Here is a 16273-nt window from a genome sequence, read left to right as displayed (position 1 = left end):
GGCAGATCTCTGAGACTCAGTCCTTGCTGAAGGAAGGCGGGAAAGACGCAGGAGACAGTGCCCCAAGTCACTGGCACCACGCATAGCTGAATTAATTGGGAAGCGCCACGGAGGCATGGAGTTTTTGTCTTGCCTCTGAGACAAGCTGTAGGACAGCAAGTCTCCTTTGCATCTCCATTTCCTCGGTGTCCTAAGGATGCTGCAGAAGGTACACATGAGATTACGCTTACCTTCCCACGGTTACCTCCTAATGCCTAGTCTTTCAGATCCCAGCTCCATGGTCTTCGCGGGGGGTGGGGATGGAGTGCGGGGGGACTTCCCTCCTCACCTCCCCTGCAGAGTGCTCTGTGAGCCCTGTTCTTACGGACTGACTTTTGCATGTCTGCCATCTTTTTCATAATTATTTGAGTTTCTCCCTCTGGATTTTGCATCCCCAGGAAGCAGAGTAACCCTTTGCTGAATGAATGAATGAATGAATGAATGAATGAATGAATGAATGCAAGGAATGACTTGTGGTTGACTTGCTAAGCACCGGTGCTTTCATGAAACTTGGGCCATGAACCTCGAAGCATTGTCCAGCTACGTGGAGGAAAATCAGATAAATCCAAGGGGGATGTAAGTGCGAACTGATAGGAATTGCGTGTGGCAAGGGAGGGGAAAATGCTTGTAAAAGTTCAATGTTCTTAGGCCCACACAAACCTGGGGAGTGAAACCCAGAGATCTGTACTTTTACTAACTTCCCTGTGCTCATTAGAGCTTGAGAGTTATTGATCTAGAGCTTTGCTATTCAAAGGATGGACACTGGACAGGACAGTGCCTCTCACTTTCTAGAAACACTTGGGAGGTTGGTGAAAATGCAAATTATGATCCAGGAAGTCCCATATTCTGCTTTTCTCCCAAGTTCCCAGGTGACCGGAGCGTCCACAGTTCACACTTTGAGTAGTAAGAATCAAGAGCACTGGTTCTCAAACTTGGCTGCACATTAGAATCATCTGTGTGGCTTAAAAAAAAAAAATCCGGATACTTAGACCAATGAAATCACTATTTCTGGGGATGGGAACCAAATAGCAGTAGTTTTTAAAACTCCTGAGATGATTCCAACATTCAGCTAATCTGATACATAGGATTTTCTAGAGTGATGGTTCTCAGAGTGTGGTCCCCAGACCAGCAGCATAAACATCACCCAAGATGCAGTTTTGGAATCAGAAGCTCTGGGACCAGCAGCCCCTGTTCTAACAAGCCTTCCAGATAATTCTGAAGCATATTAAACTTCAAGGATCTTGGTTATAAATGTACACAGGATGGCAGGGAGAGGTGAGATTCTTTCCTGAGGTCCTCCATTAGATTCGCTCTGGCCAGGGGAGATGGGGATACTGAGGAACTGTGCTCAGAGGGCCCTTCCCTGGCAGACCCCTAAGCAGAGGTCTACTGAGGCTATCACTTTTACACAGGGCTGATCTAGACTCAGGGATAAACCTGAAGAAATAGTCATGTGACCTGAGGTAATTTGGCCATTAGAAGGAAGCTCCCAGGTGTTCAGACTCTCTGTCCTACTGGAGACAGATTTAGAGGGCTCCTGAGGTACAGAGACAGAGGCCTGGGCTGAGGTCCAGACACACACATGGGGCCCTGAGTGGGGACAGGGGAAGCCCACAGAGGAACAGACAAAAGGAGATCTGACCAGACGCAGGGAGAAGGCTGCGCTGGAGAGTGGGAGATAGGCAAACAGGCAGCATCACCTTCCTGCAGGGCTGGTTTCCGCCTGTGCACCTACCTCCTGGGTAATGTGGGGTTCAGAACAAGCTACTCCAGTATGTGCCTCAGTGGTATCAATCGAGACTCAAGAGAAACTTCTCTCCCTCCCCTATCTAGAGGAAATTGAATTAGGGGCCACGCCCACGGTAAAAGATTATCAGAGATAATGTGTTAAGTTTGGTTCTTGTTACCATGTCTCATGTCTACTTGATTACTAGACCAGCCGAAAGAACTGTGAGGGTAGAGGCAAGTTTCTTCCTGCCCCACAGTAACTGGGAAGGGTAAGGGACCCAGGCCTTCTCCTTGGTGTCACTGTGAAGCCCAGATTGGGTCACAGGGCAGATGGGGCTGGGGGCAGCACTCTCCCTGAATTGGCCCTTGCAGGGTAACCGAGGTCTCAGGCCATGTATCTGGACTGCCTAAGCCCTTTCCCGGCCAGACCGCCTTTTCCCCACCTGTGTATTCCACATACCCCCTCACCCTGCACCTTTGAGCCAAAGTGGAGGCCTTGTCTGGACCCACTTCCCAAGACAGGCTGGGGGCTCCTCTCGTGTATTTGCCAGGAGCATTTATAGCAGTGAGTGCGCTATACCTGAGTTGGGTTTGGCACAGCAAGGGGAAGCACCCAGCAAACACTGGATGGAAATAACAACAGTGCAGTTAGCAGCCCAGTGCTCAGCACCCCCAGGAATCTTGTGGTGAGCGTGGAAGCCACTTGCTCATGAGCACCCAGGTCGGCCTGCCTTGAAAGCCGGGGCTGTCAGCAGACACATCACTTGGGTGTCAAATGACTGATGTTCCCTGAGGGGTCTGGGGATGGAGAGGGTGTTCCTCTTCCTGGGACACCCTGACAAGGAAGGGATGGGCCCTGGAGTCCCCCCACCTCCATGTGGAACCCATGCTGTCTCCACACCCGGCAATTGACTCCTCCAGGCATCCAGGTATCTGACAGTTACTTCCAGGGACAGAGCCTAGAAATGTCCTTTTAATTGCAGTTTTCCCAACAGTGTCTCCTCTCCCAGTTAAAATACAAATGAGGTGTGGTGAAAAGTGGCTCTACCGCCCTGGAATGGGGCAGGAGTCTTGGTGCTGGGGGCTGGGCCTCCCTCCGTACCTCCCTGAACAGTCTGGGCGCCTGCCAGTGGTGGGGTGGCTTTCCCTGCAGGAACCTCCCAGCCCTGACCCCGACCCCTTCAGACTCGCGGGGACTCTGTGTCCCTTCAGTGGGCCACCCAGGGCACTGCCCCTCAGGTGGACATGATGCCACTCTTCTCGCCCTTGACTTTAAGGAACTCAGCCATGCTGGAGAAATATTTCTGATTGGCCTCGGCCACCTTCTTCTCGGCTGCTTGTGGGTTCACAATCTCCAGGCCCTGGGCAGGGAAGGGAGACAAGACGATGGGGATTGGGAGACGACCTGGCCCCTGACAACACCCCCCACCCCCACCCCGTGTGAACAGGCGAAACAGTGTAAGCCCAGGAGGGGAAGGGGCTTTCCTGACCCTAGCAGGCAGGCCGGGCAGGTACCTGGAGCGGGGTGAAGGCCACGCTGGAGGCAGTCCCTGAGGAGCGGTCTCGGATGGTAGACTTCCCGCCGTACACTACACTCTGCTTCTGCAGGGTCCGCTGTGGGGGGAGGGGAGGGAAGCGGAAGTCCCAGCTGGGACAGGGCTGTTCCACGCTTGTCCATCTCACCCCAACCCACCCAGACCTGGCCATACCTGCAGTGTCTTGGAGATCCTGGCTTTGGTGGCCTCGTTCACCTGTGTCTGCCGCACGCGCCCGCTGCCCGACTTGCCCAGGTGTCCCAGACTGAAGCCCAGGTCCTCCTGGTAGGCGTCCTCTTCGATCTGGGGGAGGGGAAGGCATTCTGGAGTCAGTCATCCCCTTATCAGCTCAGCCAGTCCTGTCGGCACCTGTTCAGGCACCTTCTGGGCCCCAAGTGCAGTGAGCTTTGCTGAGGCCTTGGGTGACAGTGGGGGCCCACAAGGGGGTTACTGCTCCCCCAGCTGACAGGTGAGAGGGGATGTGTGTGTGTGATATCAAGAACTGGAACAGATTTCACTGATGAAACAGCTTCTGAGCTGGTTCTTGTGGGACCAGGAGGGTGCTCGAATAATGAGACTGGTAGGGGCGAGGTGCGGGGAAAGGCATGTCAGGCAGGGCGCGGGAAGGGACGAGCTGGGCAGGCCTGAAGTACCTGGATAAGGAAGCCTCAGGGCGAGGGGGAGGGCCTGGCGCTGAGGGTTGAGTAGATCCCTTTGGGGCTGGATGGATGCGGAGGGGAAGAGACTAGCCCAGCCCAGTAAATAGGGAGAATGCTGGGGTGGTGCCCGGGTCTGAGGGGGGCAGGGCCAGAGGATGGGGAGGGAAGAATGTGCAGGGGGCTGGCTAGGTGGGGAGGGGACCCTGGGATCCCACAGTGATGGTCATTAGGGGTCTGACCTCCCCAAAGCTCATGCGGTTGGCCTGCTTCCGGATCTCGGTCAGCCCCAGCCGCTCCTTCATCTTGCGGTACCTGGGACAGGGGCAACCGGAAGTCAGGTGGGTCAGTGCAAGCCACCTCCCTTCCTGCCCACCCGCACCGCCACACCCGCATGTCCCCAGGGCCCCACCTGCGGCCACCTCGCTTCTTGCGCTGCCCATCGAGGGGCGCAGGCAGTGGCTTCACTTGCTTCACAGGCGGGGGCTCCTGCCACTTGTCGAACTTGCGCTCAATCTCATCCTTGAGTTCGTAGCCAACCTGGGGGAGTGCAGGGGGAGGGCTGCTGCAGCTGCTCTGTGCGGCTGAGTCGGGCCTCCCCTGTCCCTCAGCCCATCCATCTGTGGAGCGTCCCTCCTTCGCAGTGCCTGCCCTGGGGCCCACCCTGTACCTGGCCCCGAGGATCTCGAGGATCTCGGCAGCTGTTGGCTCTCCAGGGTTAAGCTCCACCCACGACCCTGTGACTCCTGGACTCCTCTGAAGGTTGCACCCACAAACAGCTGTCGCCTTGAGACCCAGATATGATCAGCCTCTCAAACACAGAACTCCTGCCTGCCCCACCTCCTCCACAAGTGGGGCCCGGGAGTTGCTCAGCCGGGAGTCGGTCAGCCTACACTCCACTGTTTTACCCGCAAATCCCATGAGGCTCTTCTTCAAGAAAGACCCCAAATCAGCCCCTTCTCAGCACCTCTGCTGAAGCCGAGCTCCCTATCAGGCACAAAGGCCCATGGTCTGCCCTTCCCTCCAGCCTCCTCTCCCAGGCTCACTGAGCTCCAGCCTCAGGGCCTTTGCACTGCCCACTCCCTCTTCTCCCAGTATCCAGGTGACTCGTTTGCTAACTTTATTCAGGTCTACGTGAAACCCTCCCCTCCTAGAGAAGCCCTCCTTGAGGACAGCATCTCTTGTCATCCAATGCCCTTTATTTCTCTTCTTAGCATTTACTAAGCACCACTGGACATACCACAGCTTTACCAGCTACTGCGCCCCAACCAGAATATCAATACCACAGAGGCAGGGTTTTGTCTGTGCCGTTCACCCTGACTCCCCAGCCTCCAGACCAGTGGTGACAGAGATGGAAGCCCTGAACACTGTGCTAGGTGGGGTGCTTGGACTACAACACACAGAGAGAGAGCGTCTCTCCTCTCACAGAGCAAGTCTGCCAAGGAGCACAGGTCTCCGGAGTAATTACTGCATGACAGCAGTGCTGGCAGAGAGGACAGAGCCCAGTACAGCAGGTAAAGTAATGGCCCCCCCACCTCCAAGATGTCCACGTCCGAATCTCTGGTTACTGTGAACATGTCACCTAACAAAACAAAAGGGACTTTGCAGGTGTGTCCACTTAAGGATCTTGAGATGAGGGCAGTATTAAGACTACCTACCAGTGTGGGCCCAAGGTCATCACCAGGCCTTTAAAAGGAGTCGTATGTGAGGACAGAGGCAGAGGCGGGAAACGCTGTGCTGCTGGCTCTGAAGACGAGGGAGGGGCCATGAGGCAAGGGATGCAGGTGGCCCTTAGAAGCTGAAAAAGGCCAGGGATGGACCCTCTCCTCGAGACTCCAGTAGGAATGGACTCTGCTGACACCTTGACTTTAACCCAGGGAGGCCCACTTTGGATTCTGGCCTATGGGACTGTGTGATCATAAACCCATGTTGCTTTAAGCCATTGCGTTCGTGGTCCTTTGTTAGAGCAGCACCAACAGGAAACGATACACCAGGGGGACGGGAAGCTGACCTGGGCGGGCGGGGGTGAGGGGGCACAGATGGACACGCCCACCTGCCCTGCCAGGATGGGGCTCATGTGCCGTGAGCCCCCTGACAGACCACAGGTCCACATGCACAGACACCCTCACCTTTCCCTCTGTGCTCTCGTGGAAACTGTCCACACGGGCTGCCAGTGTGCACTTGGCAGCCACCAGTCGGGCGGCTTTCCGCCGGAGATCCTGGAAGAGTGCAAAAGAGAGGCTGAGTTAAAGCGAGGAATCAATGAGATCACTGAATTCCCAAAGCTTGAGCCACCACAGGCTCAATTTCTGCCTGTCAGCATTTCAACCTTATGCCATGTGTCTCTGTAATATGTGTGATGGTGACAAACTATCATCGATGTTTCCTACTTTTAAAGAACTTAAACCTGTTTGCACAGACAAAGACAACTTACTGGAATTGCTACAGATAGATTATCAAATACCAAAAAGACAGTTTGTTATGACTAAAACAGAAAACATGCAGTATGTCACTAAAAACCACGTTATGCGCCACGAAAGGGCGGTGGCCTGTGTTTTGGGAAACAGCAAGATGGTACATGTAAAACCCATAGCAACAAGTGTCACTTAATAATAAAAATACTAGTTAGCAGCAGCTGTGTGGAGTGAAGAATTAGCCTGCTCTAAGGGTGTTGCCTTGGCCAGACGTAACCTTGCGATTCACGGTGAGTTCTTTGGGTTACAGGGCATCGGTCAACTTGTTCTTAGACCCATGCGACCCTGTCCCCCAGGTTCCTGAGCACTGTTGTCAGTTGTGACTGACGGGGACCTGCTGAGGCTCACCGGGGGCAGGGACTGCACGATGTCGCTGTGGTAGATATAGCCGGTGTGGGGCAGCACGGAGGTAGACGAGAAGCCGGACAGCGTCTTGCGCTGGGCGCCCAGTAACATGATGTTGCAGGCAGGCATCTTGGAGAGGTTGGTCAGGCCGCCGGCCACCCCTGCAGCAGGAGGGAGGGTGCGAGAGGGGTCAGAAGAGGCAGGGGCATTTGTCTGGGGGCTCACCGTGTGCCTTTACGTGAGTGTCTGGCTGGATCCCATGGTGGCCCTGCCAGGGAGGGCCTGTCGCATGTGAGGGGATAGTTGGAGGAGGTTCAGAGACGTCAAGCAACTTTTCTGAGGGTGCTAGCAAACAAATGGCCCAACAGGAACCCGACCCCAGAGTTGGACCACAGGGCCTTAGTGTGCAGCACTGGGGGTCCCCACGAGCTCGTTTGCAGGTGCGGGGAGGGGATGTGGGCTGTCGGGAAATACTCCTACCTCTGATGGGGTCTGTGAGCCAGGCCACTGCTGGGTGCTTTTAATGATTAGGGAAACTGTCTCATCAACCAAATGAATCCTTAAAACAAGCCTCTAGCACAAATGTGGTAACCTGTGCAGGAGCAGAAGGAGGACCCCCACAGACGCTCATTGCAATACCTAGAACCTGCAGTCTGGTGCCTTTACAGGCCAGAGAGACTTGGCAGACACAACTAAATTAATGACCTCAAGATGGGCGATTATCCTGGAGGATCCAGGCTCAATGTAACCACAGGGTACTATGAAAGTGGAAGAGAAAGGCTGTAGCAGAGCCAGAGGTACGACAGAGGATACTGAAGATGGATGAAGGGGCCACGAGGCAAGGGACGCGAGAAGCTGGAAAACACAGGGAAAGGGTTCCTCCCTGACCCTCCAGAAAGAAACACGGCTGTGCCCACACCCTGACCTTAGCCCAGCGAGGCCTGCAGAGGACTCCTGACTTCCAGAACCAGGAGATAATAAACCGTGCTGTTTAAGCCGCTTGGTTTGTGGCCACTTGTTACAGCAGCTGTAGGAACCTAGCACACCACTGGGGAAACTGAGGCACATGTGGCCACCTGCCCAAGAATGTGAGGTCAATGAGGGGGAAGCAGGACCCACACTCGAGTTCATCTGCCCTGAAACCACTGCTTCCTTCTACCCTGTGACTGCACACACCTGCCTCCAGACCCCCAAACTTCCTGTGTTGGAGACCTCACCCCACAGTGCCTCAGAATAGGACCCTATCTGGAGATGGAGCCTTTAAACACATGATAAGATGACACAACATCATAGGATGGGCCCAGTCCCATCTGACTAGTGTCCTCAGAAGAGGAGTTAGGACACAGACACACATAGAGGGACGACCATGTGAGGACACAGGGACAAGATGGCCATCTGCACGCCAAGGACAGAGGCCTCAGGAGAAACCTGCCCTGCCGACGCCTTGATCTCAGACTTCCAGCCTCCAGGACTAGGGACGGTAAGACCGGGCTGTTGAAGCTGCCCGTCTGCAGTCTTTGTGACCGCCTGAGCTAACTAACAGCTGCTGTACCAAACTCCCCAGCAGGTGTTTCTTGGTTGAAGGGGCCAGGAGCCCGACGGCTGAGCACCCTGAGACTGCAGAGAGCTCCCAAGGAGGGGACCTGCCCTCAGTCCCAACACAAGGCCAGGACCAGCGCCTCCTCTTGTGGAGAACACTGAGGCCCCATGCCCGGCCTGGCTCACCCATGATCTTGGCCGCTGTGGATGCCCCGACGATGATGGACAGGTTGGGTGCGATGAAGGACATGCGTGACTCCACGTACTCGTAGATGCGGTGCTTGCAGGCACTCAGCTCCAATGCCATGTCACAGGCCTCCTCCAGCCGCTCCAGCTCCTCCTCTGACAGCTGCTGTCTGCGAGGTGGAGAGAACATGTGGCTGGGAAGAACCCGGCCTCTCCTGGCTCCCCTGCCTGACTAGTGTGGGAGCCCCTGTCCTCCCAGCTGTGTGTTCACACACGCACGTGTGCAGCTTCAGGACAACTGCCCCTCAGCAGTGGCAAGCTAGGGGCTCGCTTGTTCCCCTGGAGAGCTTGGTGCCTGCCGAGGCCACGTGATCACCTCCTCCAGAAAGCCATCAGACCCACTCTGGTAGGCACCCCCCCTCTGCATCCAACATTTGCCCTCTGGCCTTTGACCTGTGCATGCACCTTCGTTCTCCCAGACAGGAGCGCCGAGGATGGGGCCACCTGTACTTTGCTAAGTTCTGTAATCCTGTCCTCAGCACAGTGCCCGGCACTCTGTCAACATGTTTGGTGAACAAGATGACAGCCTGCAGGAGGTCTCCATCCCACAGGACTCTGCTCGGGGGTTTCAAGACCGTTCCTTCCTTCTCTGAGGCATGGCCCAGACGCCGATGAGGGAGCCCAAAGTCCCTGCTGTCACTTCTGATTATGGACTCACCCTCTGCCTCAACTCACAAGACTCCAGGCTCCTGGAGTGGGAGGCTGGCTCCTCACTGACAGGGGACCCCAGAGCCCAGCACGGAGCCTGGTTTGCTGGAGCCACTCGTTAAACACGTGTGGAATTGAAATGAACTGTCCTCCCTCATGAGACTGACAACTGTGCCACTGGGACCGCAAGATCATCGCCTGCTTAGCTGGAGCTGAGGCAGGCTGCAGTCCTGCTCCCTGCTCAGTACAGTACGTACCCCTGGGTGGTGGAGGCAGTAACACTGACGACCATGATGGTGGCATTTGTCAGGATCTGCTGCAGGTTCTCATTGTTCTTGCACTTGTCCAGGCTATTACCCAGCTCCTGTGGTGAGAAGGCCACGGGGCGGCATGCACACTTAGGAGGCCACGGGGGACACGTGAGGCCACTCAGGCGGGCTCTAGACCTTTTTTTGTTTCTGCACCCGCCAGGTGTGCAGGTCTGGGGACACTGGGCAAACTTGGGTCTTGTCCATAGAGCGATTCTCCTGCCCCTACCAGCTCTGAGAATGTCACTGCTCAAAGCAGAAGCACCATCTGCCCTGCGCTGGCTGATCGAGAAACAGACCGGAGCAACTGGCCACCCAGGGACGAGTGCTGCCTAACAGGCCAGCTGCCCGGTTGACTCAGAGCGTAAATCCGATCCCATCTCCTCTCACATGGACGTCCCCAGCCGCTGCCCTTACCTCCCGGACGCACACGGGATTTCCTTGCTGGTATCCCTGCCTTCACTTGCACCTGACCCTCCCAGGCTTAGGGGTCAGGTGTGATTTGACCTCTTCACCTTCGCCTCACCACTTCTAATTTTTCATTCCCTGAACCCGCCAGGGCTTGTTACTGTCTTGGGGTCTTGGCACTTAACACTTCTTCCCCTGAATCTCTGCCTGGCTGCCCCTTCATCAGCCTTCAGATCCCAGCCACAGCTGGACAAGTGCTGGCGGGGCAGTGGGGCACCCCTCAGCTCCCTCCCTTCTTGCTGGGCCTCTGCAAGCTCCACCCCTCTACCTGGGGAAGGAGCCTTGAGAACATCCTTTCCAGGCATCATACCCCCCACGCTGGGCAGCTGGCAGCAGCTAGGCCATCGGTCACCCCTCTCCAGTACCTCCACACCCGAGACGGCAAGGGAGGCAGCTGGGACCTTCACCATCACTCATCTAGTTCATTCACCTGCTCCTTGGTCCCATCCATCTCAGGCCAAAAGCTGAGCGAGGGGAGCCTCTGCCCTAGGCCGGGGTCAAGAGTGGAACTCTGCCTCCCCTTCACACTGGTGGGGTCGAGGAGCCTGTTCTCCCCGAGCCCTCCTCCCCTCACTCACCTTGACCGTACGGATGTAATCTAGCGCGTTGGGGACCAGTGACTCCAGTTCGGGGAACCGCTTTGAGTACTTATCCCGGATGAACTTATGGATGATGTCTGAGGTGGACAAAGATGGGAGGAGTCTGACGAGGGGGCAAGCAGACTGCTGGCTGTCCCCACATCCAGTTCCCCTTCTTCCCTTAGTAACCACTCCCCTGAGCCCTAGCTGGGCACATGGACACCCAGCACAAAGGCTACATTTCCTGGATCCCTCACTGCTGGATGAGTCCACAGGAGTTAGTTCTGACCTACAAGTGATATGTGCAACTTCCAGGTCACCCCCTTAAAAAAGAAAATTGTGCCCTCCTCTTCTCTCCCCCATTTTGCTGGTGGGGATGTGGAGGTGATGGCTGGAGGTGGGCAGTCACCTTGTACCATGAAACAGGTGGCTGATTAACAAGATGCAAAGAGAGTGGGCCCCAGAGGCTTTTACATCAGGGCACCAGCCTGGACTGCTCACCCGGACTTTTACAGGAGAGGAAAATACACTTCCTTGTTATTTAAGCCATTGTCAGAGCAGCTGAACCTGGACTCAGGCTAACAGACGGGGTTTGAGGGCAGGATTTTGAGAAAGGCCAGGGGGAAAGGCGGCCGGAACGCTGCCTATGCCCCCCTCGGGGACACCAGGCAGGGTCATCTCGGCTTGTCCCCCCCTTACTCACTCAGCTCGTTCTCGATCTCCACGGTCAGGTTGTTGGCATCCACAATGACCCGGTATTCAGGCGCTGCCTCCACTGGTCCCATCACTGAGGGTGAAAAACAGCCTGGTGGGCTGTGCTCCCCAGCAGCCAACCCTCCTGGGCCCCTCGGCTGAGGGAGTCTGCCAATGTGGCTGGACAGGAGTCGGAGGGGCTGAAGGGTCAACTGAGAGAGGATGTGTGTGTCTGCAAACCTCCCGTCTCTCTCCCTCCAGGCCAGTCTAGACTTGACCCCATCTCATCCTAGAACTGAACCCTCCCAGGAGGGAGCGCAGGCCCGCACCAGCTCCCAGGGCTCCCCACGTCCCTGGGGCTAACAGCCAAACTCCCCAGGCTGACGTCCAAGGCCTTGCAAGGAGAAGGACTGTGTCTGTTTCCTGTGGCTGTACGCCCCCCACCCCATGCCCAAAATGGTACCTGGAGTCACCCCACAGACATCACCCCACTCACTGCCTCCGCGGTCTGGACTCAGCTTCCAGCCCCGTCCCCTCCTCACCACCCTGTTATCACATTCTAGCCATAAGGGACGGATGACAGTGCCCTGACACTCAGGGCTGCTTCACTCCTCTGGGCCTCTGCACATGCTGCTCCCTCTCTCTGGTATGTCCCTTCCTAATATCTGCTTCTGGAAAACTCTCTTTGGGCTTTAATAATCGCCGATGATATTAATAATGGTGACAATGATAATATTACCAAGAACCATAGTCACAGTGGCTGACATTGTTCTAACTTATTTTATCCACACCATCCAGGGAGGTAGGTGTTAAATTAAGAAACGGAGAGACGCGGCCTGATGTCACAGAGCCAGGAGATGGCAGACCTGATATCTGACTCCAGAGCCCGTGTTCTCAACCCTGGCGCTCAAATGCCGCCACGTCCTTAAGACTCAGAAGGCACCGAAGAACCCTTCCCTCGCCCCTCGCCCCTCGCCTCTCGCCTCTCGCCTCTCGGGAAGGCCAGATGTCTCCTCTGCTCTCGCAGCACTCCTGCCACATCCATTAGACACGAGTACCACCGGCTTTGGAGATGTTTCCTGTCTACCTTCCCACCAGACACCGGGTGTGATGGGGTCTGACTTAATCCCTGAGCCTGTCCCGACATAAGAAAGGTCATTTTTATGGCTCCCCATGGCTCTTGGATCAAGAAGTTCCCAGCCTGGCATTGGAAACCCCACAGGATCTGGAACCTTCTTCAGCGTCCCCCATAGCTGAGGCTCTGCACGCATAGCTCTCTTTCCCTGGGCACATGTGCCCCCACCGTTGGCCTGCTGTGCACATTCGTGCTTCAACATCCAATCCACGTATCAGTTCTTCCCTGACCTGAGGCAGGGTCAGCCGGCCACTCTTGTACCTCCAGCTCCATCTCTCCCTCAGGCACCGCCCACCAATAACTGCCTGGGACCTGGCCTGTCTGCTCCGCCCAGCCCCAGAGTAACTCAAAAATGTTTAAGAAAGGAAGGAAAGAGTGCGTCTCTCCAAAACTCTGCTCTGACTGTGCCCAACAACCTCCTGTAGCTTCCTGCTGCCACCAAATTCCATGAGAGCCCCACCCTGACAAGAAGAATGGGGGTGTAACAGGATCACCCTCTGAGAGCTGGTCTGAATAGTCAAGCGATAACCCAGCGCTCCCCAAAGTTGGCAGTGAGAGGAGGTTTTAAGTGATGCTTTAATAATCGTGTATGTTTATGGTTCCTTATTTACCAAACGATACCAGTTTCCTATTTACAGTAGCAATAACTTTCCTCCTGAGATACATTTAAGGGAAAAAGTACATTAATTTAGAGAAAATGTGAAGTAGGTAAGATGAGTGGTTTATAGATGGCAAAATCCCTGTAACTGGTCACGTGACGCACTTAAGTCTGGGAAACCTAGTGAAAAGTCCTAGGTGAGCACACAGCAAGAGCTATGGCGTGTCAGCTGTAATGTAACATCTTTTTAGGGGAGAAGGGGTCTGGGTTGGGATGGAAGAGAAGAAGAGGGCACCAGAAAAGGCTGAGAGGGAGACGGAGTCACAGGCAGCATAAAGAGCCCAGGCACTGGCTGGAGAGCAGGTGGGGTAAGTGAGGGCAAGTGGGAGGGGAGAAGGTACCTTCCGAAGCTTTGGCTTGCTTGCTGATATACTCCTCAATCTTCATCATGATCTCAGCAAACTGTTGGGGCCGGAGAGGAGAGTCACCACCCAGGACTGTTCAAGAAGAGCCACTGCCCAGCCCAGCCCTCTTGGGAGCTTCTGCTTACTGCCCACTCACCATCTTGCTATCCCACAGCTTGGCGATGCTCTTCACCGAATCTCCGGAAAGGTCCAGCTGCGTCTCCTCCTGCACATCCTCAATCGCTGGCTCCTCTTCTTCTTCCCCATAGCTTCCTCCTTCCTCCTCTTCTGCCGCCTCCTCAAGGTCAGCCAGGAGCTCGTCTGCCAGAGACATCCTGAGGCCTGTGGGGGAGGGGAAGCAGGGTTCCCCTCGTTGCTCGGAGGGGCTGCCCCTGCAAAAGGCCCTGGGCTTTCCTCATCAACACACTAGCACACAAGCTCCACAAGGACAGCTGTTTTCATTTGTTGCTCTGCAGCTTCCTAATTGTGCCTGGCAAATAGTAGATGCTCGATAAACACCTCCTGAATTAATCCCTGAACAAACCTCCCAGAACCTAGATGAAGTCCAGCCATAACTCATACCAGCTACCCTCTCACTTGTCCAGCTCATGTCACTGGACAAGACACAGCACACCACACATGCCACCACCTCGCTAAGGCTTAAAAGCTACATCGCCCCTTGATTAGATGCAACCTCTCATTTGTTTTCCCTATAACAGAGCCTGCCCCCACCGCCAATTTTGGGGCCCCAAATGGGTGACAGATTTCCTAAACTACTGATCTCCTCAGCCATCAGCGCAACCAGACTGGCCTCATATGTCTAGAGTCCCCAGGCTGATCACCTCTGGCCACGAGCAGTCTCATCTACCCCAAGGGCTGTAAAAATATCAGTGTTTTCTGTGAGTCCCACAAAGAGGAAAGTGCTTCCTCTACAAAGTACAATCCCCATCACTCTGTCCTCCCCCTTTCTTTTTAACAAGCATTATTTTCTTCTTTCTGTCCCTCTCCTCTCTGCACAAATCAAATCCCCTTCTTCATTCCTTCCCCTTCCACATCACCCTCCTCTGAAGTATAAAAACAGAGGCCGCAAACTTCAACGCTCATAGGCTAAATAGGTGAAAAGGTGAGCGAGGCAGGCTGAGGGCTGGGCAATAAGGAGTGGCGCCTGGAGAATCAGAGGACTGCTGCCTGTGTGTCCGTCTCCCTCTCAGCCTTTTCTATTCCCTCTTATTATAAAGAATAAGAGCCCTCTCGTTCTCTCCCGCCCAAGCCCCGTGTACAGGTGAGGTCGTGCTCAGCTGTAGACATGCCTTGCCAGTGGAAATGTGGGTACCATGCTACCAGGTTTCCTAATATTTTTTCAAAAGGAGTAAGAAATTCAGAATCTTTTCGTGGAATCTTCCAGTTTGAAGTTTCTTTTTATTATTTAAATGGGTAATTTAAATTAAGAACCAACCAAACAAACCACCACAGCACGGGCTAGACCAAACAGGAGCCTGCAGGACAGGTTTGGCCCTGGGGATGCCGGTGTGAGACCCCTGGGTGTCCGGCTCTATGAGATCAGTCTCCCCTCATCTCCTCCGCTCTCCCTAAAACACAATGTCCCCTTCACACCCACTGCTCTTTATAAGACCCCATCTTTCCTGGTAAATGGCCTTTATCACCTCACACATGCCTTTCTCTAAAACTCCGCTTACTCACTTTCTCCAAGAGGAACTCTTCCTGTCTTTAAAGAACATAGCCCTCTCCCCATGTATGACTCAAGTGTCTTCACGTCCTCTTTGCTCTGTTCCCCCACCGAACTGTAAGCAGACCCCGGACCACACCTGTCTGTTCACTGCTCTATCCCCACTGTCTTGCAAAATGTCTAGCACATACTATGCACTCAAGAACTATTTGATAAATGAATGAACAACTTTATTTATTTCTTATACCGCCACATTATGGCCTCCTTTCTCCAGGTCTCCCAATATATTATTTTTTCATTCCTCAGGTGGGGGCATACACATTGTTTCTTGCACTGCAGATCTTGCCTGACTGTCAAACTAGACCCTATTATATATCTATGGGCCTCTGGGTTGGCCTCAGCACTTACGAGTCTCTAAACTTCCAACAGTTTGTTTAACGCCCGTCCTCCCCACTACGCCAAACGTCCTGAGGACAGGGACTGCGCCCGTTGGATTCACCGTTCCCTCGCCTGCGTGCCCGGCACGACAGCTGGCGCGGAGGGCGTGCAATGACGTCGCCTCACCCCAGCCCGCCGCTGCCGCCATCCCCTTCGCCCCGAGTGCGCCGCACATTTCCTTCGCCTGCCAACCTATTCCCCTCACTGTTTGGTGGCTCAGCCCCTCCTCGGCCTTCAGTTCTCATCTTACGTTCCAGCTCCCTGATCCACGCACCCACTCCTGGTGACACACCCGCACGCCCTGTGGGTATCCCACGGGCTTCACGCTCTTGCGATTATTTAAGTAATTACTTGATTAGGCCGGTCTCCCCAGGCAAAACGTTCTAAGAGGGCAGAGAACATTACACTCTTGCCTTATCCCCCAAGCCCTAAAACTGCAAAAGCACATGGACCTTTGGGTCATCAGTCCAGTAAGGCCTGCCTGTGTCCTCGCACAGTCCATCCCCCCACACCCAGGAAGCCAACCTCCCGCCCCGCCGAGTCTCCATCACACTCACCACTTCCCTCCTCGCACGACGGTTTCTAGTAAATTAGCTTCCGACACAGGTCGACGCTCACTGATGACGTCGCACCCTCCAGACGCTGTTAGGGCGAAGCTGCGCGCAGATTGGCCTCCGCTCCGGGTTATTCCGGACGGCGTTTGGAACAACAACTTTATTAGCACCTGCCGCTACACGGAGAAGGGGTGAGCAGG

General features: G+C 54.9%; 1 protein-coding gene across 4 annotated transcripts; it reads right to left on the bottom strand.

Moving 5' to 3' along the window:
• Window positions 1-2292: 2292 nt before the first annotated feature.
• On the bottom strand, window positions 2293-16208 carry PRPF31 (pre-mRNA processing factor 31). Of its 4 annotated transcripts, none has more exons than XM_081030627.1 (14): window positions 16077-16208; window positions 13552-13736; window positions 13392-13452; window positions 11268-11351; window positions 10565-10662; window positions 9468-9574; window positions 8503-8672; window positions 6781-6938; window positions 6088-6177; window positions 4371-4498; window positions 4201-4273; window positions 3477-3605; window positions 3283-3381; window positions 2293-3128 (listed from the first exon to the last, which is right to left on the bottom strand). In XM_081030627.1, exons 2-14 carry the CDS (start codon window positions 13726-13728, stop codon window positions 3003-3005), a joined length of 1500 nt encoding a protein of 499 aa, XP_080886753.1. In that variant the 5' UTR covers window positions 13729-13736; window positions 16077-16208; the 3' UTR covers window positions 2293-3002. The 4 variants fall into 4 exon arrangements, with proteins under 4 accessions (XP_080886753.1, XP_080886754.1, XP_080886755.1 ...); XM_081030628.1 differs by having other exon boundaries at window positions 16045-16086; XM_081030629.1 differs by having other exon boundaries at window positions 15972-16083.
• Window positions 16209-16273: the final 65 nt, after the last annotated feature.

Source organism: Rhinolophus hipposideros (assembly GCF_964194185.1).
Source record: "Rhinolophus hipposideros genome assembly, chromosome: 21".
NCBI lineage: Eukaryota > Metazoa > Chordata > Mammalia > Chiroptera > Rhinolophidae > Rhinolophus > Rhinolophus hipposideros.
Note: the sequence above shows the minus strand (reverse complement) of the source record. Positions and strands in the feature narration are given on the sequence as shown.

Excerpts from the sequence above, each read along its gene's own strand:
- PRPF31 (XM_081030627.1), bottom strand. The coding sequence starts at position 13,728 with ATGTCTCTGGCAGACGAGCTCCTGGCTGACCTTGAGGAGGCGGCAGAA. Across the intron at positions 10,663-11,267 it reads GGAGATCGAGAACGAGCTGA|ACATCATCCATAAGTTCATC; the intron begins GTGAGTAAGGGG and ends TGTCCACCTCAG. Across the intron at positions 3,129-3,282 it reads TGGCCTTCACCCCGCTCCAG|GGCCTGGAGATTGTGAACCC; the intron begins GTACCTGCCCGG and ends TTCCCTGCCCAG.